The sequence below is a fragment of the Zonotrichia albicollis genome, chromosome 8 (genome assembly GCF_047830755.1).
Source record: "Zonotrichia albicollis isolate bZonAlb1 chromosome 8, bZonAlb1.hap1, whole genome shotgun sequence".
NCBI lineage: Eukaryota > Metazoa > Chordata > Aves > Passeriformes > Passerellidae > Zonotrichia > Zonotrichia albicollis.
This window is the reverse complement of record NC_133826.1, coordinates 43,789,797-43,800,084: the sequence shown is the minus strand read 5'-3', so window position 1 is coordinate 43,800,084 and position 10,288 is coordinate 43,789,797. Positions and strand designations below refer to the sequence as shown.

The 10,288-nt window shown below is 49.1% G+C and overlaps 1 protein-coding gene across 1 annotated transcript; it reads left to right on the top strand.

Annotated features, from left to right (window-relative positions):
- The first annotated feature begins 9,355 nt into the window (after positions 1-9,355).
- LOC141729976 (olfactory receptor 14C36-like) lies at positions 9,356-10,288 on the top strand. Its single transcript, XM_074546633.1, has one exon. It carries the CDS (start codon positions 9,356-9,358, stop codon positions 10,286-10,288), a length of 933 nt encoding a protein of 310 aa, XP_074402734.1.

Sequence of the window (10,288 nt, the reverse complement as noted above, 5' to 3'; positions counted from 1 at the left end):
GATGAAATTGAACTGCCAGGAAGGGGGATGGGTTCGAATGGGTATACTTTTGGGGCCTTAAGTCTTCTTCCCTTTTGGGGAGGTCATCTTTATCCTTCCTCCCTTACCTTGGGAGGAACCTTTAACAAATCATATGTATTCATTTTGCGAACTGTAATCGCTTTGCATTTCAGCATGATAATCTTTGCTTGACTTCATACATTGCTATCTTATGCTGCATGCTGAACAACACATTTGATTTGCTTTCTCTTTGTCTTGTTTTCCTTTTCAAGGGCCAAGACCAGAGGGCGGTCTGATCTCACAGTCTCTTTGCTATTCTGGGTGATTTCTTAAAACCAAAAGACATATCAGCATACAAAACCCCATCCCATTTATCTTCTTAATTTTAAAACAGTACTAACTGCAGTGAAGTACTAGAAATCTTTTTATTTTCTGAGCTGCTCCTACTGGCAGCCTTCTCCCAGTGAGCCCCTCCTTAAAGGGGCTAATTTAGGAACCTCTTTGTTCTGGTCAGTTCTCATCATCTCTTTCTCCTTGCCCTATCTCGCTTCCACCCTAACTTCTCTTTACAAAGCTTTACAGTAGTTTCTCAGTCTTCCTCCCACACTCCCACACAGCTCCAGGTGGCAGGTATCAGATGTGATTTCCCACACACGAGATTTAAGATCTTAGGTTCTGAATCAACTTGATCAGAAAACTTTAATTTACACTCGGGGCATGTGCCCTGACGCTTATTAGAACAGCCATACCAGCATCTCCCACAAAGTCTGCACTGCAATAATACTAACGCAGCGTGCCAGCCTCTTGATGCACCAAAGGCTCCCCAAAATTGCCCACAAAGGCAGGCTATTCTGTTTATTACAGAGAACTTAAATCCCTACAGCAGGCTGTTCCCAGTCCAGACTTACTATAGTACCAGCTGAAGTCTCACAAACTCATTCATCTCTTCTATCTAAACTCTGTTTTACAAAATATCAGTCTTTTCTAGTTCTCTTCTTGCACAATCTAATTAAGCACTGTGTCTACTTACACTTGTTTTACTGCCTTGCAAAAAGGCTTTGCTTGTCACAGCCGAAACTCTGATATGCCCACAGACACAGACACACGCACTCTCCCCTCCTTTATCTCAAATTTACTAGAGCCAAGGCTTGAATTGCTGTGGGCGGGGGAATTCTTGGAATTCCTTTAATTCGCTTTACCATAAGTAAACATAAATCACCATACCATAGCTCTTCTGTGTAAAAAGCTACTCTTGTTGCAAACAAAATCTTAAAATCTCCACAAACACCACTATACAATCCGAGAATCAAATTACCACAATGCAGTGGAAGAAAATCACCACACAAAATCACTGGGAAAGGGCATATCTCTCAAAGTGCCCACTTTCCTCAACACAACACAGCATACCATAATTCAGCATTTACCCACATCAGCTCTCCTTGGACACAATCAAAATAACAGCACACAGTAAAATTCCAGAGATCAACTTCAAACATCCAGGGCAAAGGAACTCTCTGAGCTCGTACTCACGGTTAAAATGTACCACTCTACACAAATCACTACATTTAAACACAATAAATACCATCACTGACGTTCCGCTTCTCCGCAGGGCACTTCTCTCTCTGCCCCCGCAGCCTGCTGCAGCCGGCGCCTCAGGCCTCACTCGGCTGCTTCAAACATGGGTAGGACTCAACCCCCCACGCCATGGGTGAACTCACTTGGTTGCTCCCTTTTTCATACACCATACACTCGCACGATTACAGACACATTAACCACAAAATGCATTAACCATACAATGATACAGTATCCGGACAGCACACACACACACAAACATACATGGGTTCATGGGTTCACCTGACCGACCCCCAGGGTCGCCAGTGGTCCGCCCTATCAGAACAATGAACCCCCATCTCTAATCCAGCTGCCCCACCAGCTGCACCCAGATGTCTCTGAGTGATTTACTCCCTAGCTCTCTTTTCCCCCGGGGGCCCCTCAGTACATACCGTATTCTCCTCAGCAGGCCAGCAGGTCCTTGTCTGTCCTCGTAGGAGGCAAGCCGAGACGAGCGGAGCCCCACCAGTAAAAAAAAATCCTAGGGCACATCTTGGAGGTCCATCTATCCCCCTGCCCCTGCGGGGACAGAGAAGTCCCATCTGGGGTGCCACAATGTTTTGCAGAGAAAAGAAAAAGTACCCTCAACTTGTGAAAGTTGTAAAGCTGGTATGTTTATTACAGCACTGGACGCACATATGGAGATTGCTCTCCTTAAAAAGGCATGCGCACCTCTGAGAACTTCAGATCCCTTTTTATCCCCCCCTCCAAATACATATGCATACAGTTTCACAATAGGTTCATACATGTTCATTTTTACTGATTTTGCGTGATGTTTGCTGCTAGTTCTTTTTATCAGAATGAATTTCTGGGTAAGGCTGAGCTGCCTCCGCAGCAGCTTCTGTTTCTCCTTATCTGTCTCCCCCTGTCTCCTCCTTCTCTCTGTCCTGCAGTTTTCACAGTTTTCCCTTTAGCCTAGGCCTTACAGACTTTTCACCCTTTACAGACATTTCACCCAATTCAAAATTAATTTCTACTCTGGGGGATTTTTATTCTGTCCCAAACCCTCGGAGAAGGCAGGATCCAGACTAGGGCCTGGCCTTGTGCTCCGGCTTTTAAGCCTCTGGGCCTTCATGGGCTCGCCCCTGGGGCGTGACTGCCAGTTGCTTGTCCAATCAGAGCCAGGGTAGCACCAGCAGCTCGTGTGTGATTGATTGATTGATTGATTAACAGTTGGGCTAATCAGAGCTGGAATAACATCCCCACCTGCTGTGTGATTGACAGCTCTGCCAGGCCAGGGCTGGGGGCAGCACCCTGTCCCACCACAAACCAAGGCCCTGGCCCTACACAGGCATTCCGAGCATCCCAAGGTGTCTCAGGACATTGATCTCATCCAGCCTCTGACAGCGACCATGGTGACACTACAGAACCTCATGGAACCATGGGTCAGTTGTGTCAATGGAGATCCAAGGAAACGATGGTGAGACTGTGGAATCCAGGAATCATGGAATCAAGGAGACCATTGTGCAAATCATGGGCCCTATGGAAGTAAGGATCAATGATCAAACTGTGGTTTGATTGGGATTGATTTAAAATAGAAACAAGGAGCCATTGGTTCACAGTGGGGCTGCGTGGGGCCAATGGACCCTTGTGACTCTGTTGGGGCTCATGAAACCAAGAAGCCATTATGACATTGCCAGACCTCATGGAATCAAGGAGACCATTGTGACAGTGTTAGGACCAATGAAGTCAAGGGAACATGGAACGGGTCTGCCTGGTTTGGACTCCTGGGGGCTGTCTGAAAGGTCCCCCTGAATCTGACATGTCAAGGGCCACTTCCCATCTGACCATGAAGCACTGGGGCTCTGTGCTTTTATTCCTATGGGAAAGAACTGTTGTTCTTGTCTAGGTGCCCATGGCCAAAATTGGGATTCTGAGTCTAAAATTCTCTCTATCCAAGGGTCACTCCCAGACAAAATCTGCCCATACATGTCAAATCTGGCTAGACTTGGCCTCTGGTGACTGCCTCTCATCTGCCCCTGCACCACTGGGGCTCACTTGTCTCCTTCCTAAGGAGACCATTGTGACACTGTGGAGCACTGTGGGACCAATGGGCGATGGTGACACTGCACGGCCTTGTGGATCCTCTTACACTGTAGGAACTTGTGGAACCAAGGAGAACATTGTGACCCTGCAGGGTACCATGGATCCAAGGGGCCACTGTGACACTATGGGGACTCATGGAACCAAGGACACCTTTGTGGCTCTGTTGAGCCGCATGGTCCCAAGGGGCCAGTGTGAAGCAGCAGGGCTTTGTGGAACCAAGAGGCCATTGCTGCATTTCAGGGCCTCGTGGAGCCAAAGCGCCATTGTGATCCTGCAGGGCACTGTGGATCCATGGAGACCATTGTGACATTCAAGGCCCCATGGAATCATGGAGACCATTGTGATCCTGCAGGACCTCAAGAAAGGAAGGGGCCATTGTGACACTTTGGGAACTTGTGGAACCAAGGGAATCATTGTTGCACTACTGGGCCTCACTGGAACCAAGGGGCCATTGGACACAGCAAGGCTTCATGGAACCAATAGAGCATTATGACACTGTGGGGCCTTGTGGAACCATGGACACTATTAACATCCTTAAGGACTTGTGTAATCAAGGGACCATTATGACACCTGAGGGCATCATGGAAGCAAGAGAACCATTGTAGAACTGCAAGGCCTCATGGAAGCAAGGAGCCATTGTGACACTGCAGGGCCCTGCAGAAGCACGGGAACATGAAATAGGTGTGGCTGCCTTGGCCTCCCAGGGGTCACCTGACAGGTCTGGATGACCTTGGAATGTGGAAGGTCACTTCCATCTGCCCCTGAAACACTGAGGCTCTGGGCTTTCCTTTGTATAGAAAAGAACTGTCCATCTTTTCCAGGTATCCATGGCCAAAATTTGGATTCCACCTCCAAATTTCTGTGTATCGAAGGATTGCTGCCAGACAAAAGCTGCCAGGACAGACAAGTCTGGCTGGTCTTTAACTCCTGAGGGGCACCACTCACCTGTTGACCAAACATTGGAAAGTACTCTGTGCTTTGGTTTACTTAGAAAAAAATCATCCTTCTCCAGGCACAAATGCCTGAAATTAGGACTCCACTTTCATAATTTCAAATATCCAAGGGTTGCTCCAAGCAAATCTGCCAGGACAGACAGGTCAGGCTTGCCTTGGCCTCTGGTGGTTGCTGTTCATCAGCTCCTGAAACATGGGGCTCTGTGGTTTCATTCCTATGGAGACCAATGGGACATTTGTGAGCCTTGTGAAATGATGGGGCCATTGTGAAACTGCAGAGCACCATGGATCCAAGGGACCATTGTGACCCTCTAGAGCCTTGTGGAATCAAGGACATCATTGAGGCTCTGTTGGGCCACATGTTCCCAAGGGGCCAGAGCAAAGCAGCAGTGTAGGAGATAGCCCAGCTGTAACTCAGAGTCAGCCAGATTTTACCCCAAAAGAATTGGGCATGAGTTTCAAGCCCTGGGAAATCATCTGTCTAACTTAGGGTGAGCTTGAGAGTTCCCCCATAAGCCTTTAGTGTTGTTATGCTAAGTTGTCCAAGTTCTCCTCCCCTACTGGTTTCTTGTTTCCCCTATATGGTTACTGTTCGAGAGTGTTCTACCCCCAAGTGTCTATGTTGTTGCTTCCCCTTTGACTCAGGTCTTTGGATCCTGCCCCTCACACTGTTCTCGACTTCTCCATGTTTATTGTTTTTCACCCTGTTAATAAAGTTCCTTTTAAACAACTCCATTCATCCTGCCCCTTTTCATTTTCGCCACTCTCGCCCTGAAGTCAGGGAACCAGAGAGGTTTGTTGCAGCCACCCTCATTGGGACATTTGGTGCCTGAACAGGGACCATGACATTCAGGGCTCCCTGTGTCAGTCACATCAGCTGGCATTAGCTGATGGATAAGCCAGTGCTCCCCAGGATTTTGGATTGTGCTTGGCCCATTGGATTCATTGTTGCTTCAAGGGACCTTGGCCAGGATCGCCAGGGACAACAATGGTTTCACCTGTATAGGATTGTAGGTGGGTTTGGGGAAATGCAAGACATTTATTGCCCTTTTTGCCACTGTGTTCTTACAATAGGCACCCACATCCCATAATTGATTTGGGGTGTTCTGGTGGCTCTTCCACATAAGGCACAGACAGAGAAAAATTGGCAGCCAGATGTCCAAAGTAGAAAACAGCATATATGGATGCTTTAATTTTCATTGATCATGACATAATATTTTCAAAGGATGAATTAAAATTAATCATGGGGTGGAGCGTTAAAAATTTTCCAGATGCCTCTGCTGACAAAATCCATACCACTGAATTTTGGGACTCATTAGGAGTTAAACTGTACAACCTTTCGATCAAAAAGGGATGCCACTGCACACCGCATGCTTCCCATCTTCTGTACCATCCTTGAGACCCAGCCAGAAGTGTGTTGAAAACTCAATCTGTTGGTCACACCTAACTCAGGACCTCCCTTCAAACCTGCCTTTCTCAGACCTTCCACGGTGGTCCAAGATGGTGATGGCCAGGCTATCTTAGAGTATCATGCCTTGGAGAGTCAAGATGGAAGGAGCCTGAATGTGGCTCAGAAGCCTGAGCATCCTCCCTCCGTCTTGGCTCCTCCACTTCCTGCTACCACAACCTTCTCTTCTGCCCTGAACGAACCTCCAGACTCCACCTCAAAAACTGCGGGTCATGCCCCAACTGTCAATCATCCTTTCCACTCTGGGCCATGCCTCCAGTTAAGGAAGGAGACTGGCAAATAACCTTGAAACTCCTCATTGCCCTGGTATGTTTTGAAAGAAGGGGGCAGAATCCCAGGTATCAGCCATTGGTTTATGGGGAAATCAAAGATCTGTGTAGGGACGCTAAAGACCATAGGAAAGACTTTCCTTGTTTTAATGGCCTAATGAGGGCCATGTTTACAGCACATCATAACACCCTATGATTTAAAATATATTATGACCATGTTGTTTTCACCTAAAGAATACATCCTGTGGGAAGGGGGATGGAAGTGTTTACTAAATCAATTAACAGCAGACTATGCTAATAATGAGGCAAGGGTGGAATTGACAATCAACCATCTAGCTGGAGAAGGACAACACAGCTGACCAGATGATCAAGCAGCAGGTATCCCCAGAGAAGTACTGGATGATATCAAAGAGGTGGCTTTGCAAGCTTTAATCCAGGTATCAGATGGTAGCACCCTCAACTTGGACTATCTTGAGTGGCTGCAGCTAAAACTTTAGGACAATTAGACCATCTTGGGTGCCTGTTAAGTAAGCAAACCAATGCTACCTCCCTCACATTGAGTGGCCTGCTCTCAGACATAGAGACCATCAGACAGGCCACCTTGCAGAACAGCGATAGAGGTTTTACTCAGGGCACATGAGCATGGCTGTGTAGACTCTGAGGGATGTGTTGCATGAACCTCTCGTCCACAGCAAGTCAATCCACAAGAGCATTCAGGTACTGAAGGAAGGGTTCAAGAAGCTTCAAGTGGAAAACAAAGACTGGGTCAATAAACTCCTTGAATCCAAGGGACTAAAGGGTTGCATGATATCTAGCGAAAAGAAGACTATTAATTCTCTTAGTGATTGTTGTTGCATTGTGAATTGTCTCATGTTTCTTTGGATGCTTTTAGAAAATCTTAAAATTCTTTCAGTTCCATCTTTGTTGTAAAACAGAAAGGGGGAAGATACCCAACACAGGCTCCTCATGGACACCTTGGAAGAAAGAATTGGAAGCCAGAATGACACAAAAAACCTCTCAGATACTCAGGAAAATCCTTAAAAGTACTAAATGTATTCTTAAATCCATAAAGTATCTCAAAATCCTTGAGTATCTCAAGGCATTAATGAGCCCCACTGATTGTCAGTACAAAGCTCTCAAGGGACTCGTTAAAACAGATAATTGGGGCCGTGATTGAACAAACGTCTCACAGAGTCTGTATCAAAAGCAAAATGCCAAGTACCTTCAAATAACTGAAGTACCTTGAAGTATTAATGAGCCCCACTAAATGTTGTTACTGACAAAGCCGCTCCAGGGACTAATTACAACAAATAATTGGAGGCCATGATTGCACAAACCTCTCAGAGACTCCAAGGCAATAGCCAAACCCAAAGTCCTTTGAAAAACCTGCAGTCCCTGGGAGCATGAAGTAACCGCCAGGGCCATTCCTGAGCAAGGCTCCCCAGGGACTCCTTCCAGCAGATCCTTGAGGCCTCTGGGCCATGGGCTAAGGGGGGATGCTGAGGGCAGGACAAGATGCTGACAGTGCCCAGCCTGGCTGGGGCTGTGCCAGGAGGCCCCAGGGCCACAGGACAAGGTGTCTCCTCACAGCCCTTGTGGCAAAGACCCTGCTGTGCCCCAGGGCACCAGGACTTGGCTTCTCTTTGTCCCCACCTGTCATCACTGCCTGCAGTTCTCTGCTCTGCCTGGGGCCTGGGGATGCTTTCTCAGTCGTGTCCCTCAGTGGGACCCAATAAAATCCAAGAAACATTGGAGTTCCATTCGGATGTGGGGTTCTGGAGAGTTTTCTTCAGCTCCCTCTCAGGGACTGATGTTCAGGGCCTGAGCACAAAGCCCCAGAGGCTCATTAAAGTCCTGGTGCTGTGTCTGTGCTGCTGAGCTGGGCTGGGCTCCTGGCACAGAGGCAGCTCCTGGTAACCAAGCAAAGCTTCAAAAGCACATTTCTCTTGATGAGCAGCTCTTCTCCCAGCCCAGCAGGGCTGGGGCACTGCCTGCAGCCAGCCTGGCCACAGCACAGAGGCAGAGAGAGCTTCAATCAGTCAGGGCTGGGAAGGTGCTGAGAAGTGCCTGGGGCAGAATCACTGCCAGCCCTTGGCACAGGAACCTCTGGCTGCAGGACAATGCAGCTGCAGCTCCTGGAGTGATCTCCTAAAGCTGGAACATCCCAATGCCTACAGACCTTGTGAGTACATTCTCTGATTGTCTCTTGTGCAGAGCAGCCAGGGGTGCCCAGGGCTGTTGTGCAGAGCAGGGTCCTGCAGCCCAGGGCGCTGTGCTGGGGCAGGGACTCTGCTGCCTGCCAGGGACAGCTCTCAGCCAGCCCTGGCAGCTGCTCCCAGCGCTGGGGGACAAGATCTGGGTGGGAGGAGACAGCTGGTAAGGCTTGGAAGTGTTCTCCTTGTGTGGGGAGGATGCTGTATTGTTCAGGACTGCTCCCAGCATGGCATTTTACTGCAGAACATTTCCAAGTGGATTATACAGGGAGCATAGCAAGACAGGGGCTGCATAAAAGGGCAAATCTTGCTTTTTTAATAAACTGCTCTGGGTTGCCTGGATGGTAAATTGCACATAGATATTGATCTCCTAATTCAGGTTGAGAATTAAAAAAAAAAATATCACAGATTGAATATAGCAGGCAGTGACAGAAATCAGCACAGGGCCCCTCACAGGGAGCATCAGCATTGCTTTTCCAGCCTCTTCAGGGTTACTCTGATGTTGCCATCAGAGCCTGCAGAGCCAGAGCTGCCCCTGGGCAGTGCCTGAGCTGGGAGAGGTCTGCAGGGCAGAGCTGAGCCCCCAGGGCTGGGCTGGGCTCTGGCAGCACTGGCAGGGCCCAGCCCTGGGCACAGGGAAGCAGCTGCTGGCAGGGACAGCTCCAGGCAGCAGAGCCCTGGGCAGGCAGTGGGGGGAAAGTGCCCCCAAGCTGTCCTGGGATATTTATAGTCCTCCCCAAACCAAGCTATTCCATGATTAGTTTTTTTACAGATCCCCATGCCAAGGCAGCGCAAATGTCCAACAGCAGCTCCATCAGGCACTTCCTCCTGCTGGCATTGGCAGACACGCGGCAGCTGCAGCTCCTGCACTTCTGCCTCTTGCTGGGCATCTCCCTGGCTGCCCTCCTGGGCAACGGCCTCATCATCAGCGCCGTAGCCTGCAGCCACCACCTGCACATGCCCATGTTCTTCTTCCTGTTCAACCTGGCACTCAGCGACCTGGGATTCATCTGCACCACTGTCCCCAAAGCCATGCACAATTCCCTCTGGGACACCAGGAACATCTCCTACACTGGATGTGCTGCTCAGCTCTTTTCCTTTATGTTCTTCATCTCAGCAGAGTTCTCCCTCCTGACCATCATGTGCTACGACCGCTACGTGTCCATCTGCAAACCCCTGCACTACGGGACCCTCCTGGGCAGCAGAGCTTGTGCCCACATGGCAGCAGCTGCCTGGGCCAGTGCCTTCCTCAATGCTCTGCTGCACACAGCCAATACATTTTCCCTGCCCCTGTGCCATGGCAATGTCCTGGGCCAGTTCTTCTGTGAAATCCCACAGATTCTCAAACTCTCCTGCTCCAAATCCTACTCCAGGGAACGTGGACTTCTCGCTGTTAGTCTGTGTTTGGTATTTGCTTGCTTTGTGTTCATTGTTTTCTCTTATGTGCAGATCTTCAGGGCTGTGCTGAGGATCCCCTCTGAGCAGGGACGGCACAAAGCCTTTTCCACCTGCCTCCCTCACCTGGCCGTGGTCTCTTTGTTCATCAGCACCTCATTTTTTACCTACCTGAAGCCCCCCTCCATCTCCTCCCCATCCCTGGATCTGTCATTGTCAGCTCTGTACTCGGTGGTGCCTCCAGCCCTGAACCCCGTCATCTACAGCCTGAGGAACCAGGAGATCAAGGCTGCTGTGAGGAGACTGATGACTGGATGCTTTCAGGAACAATAA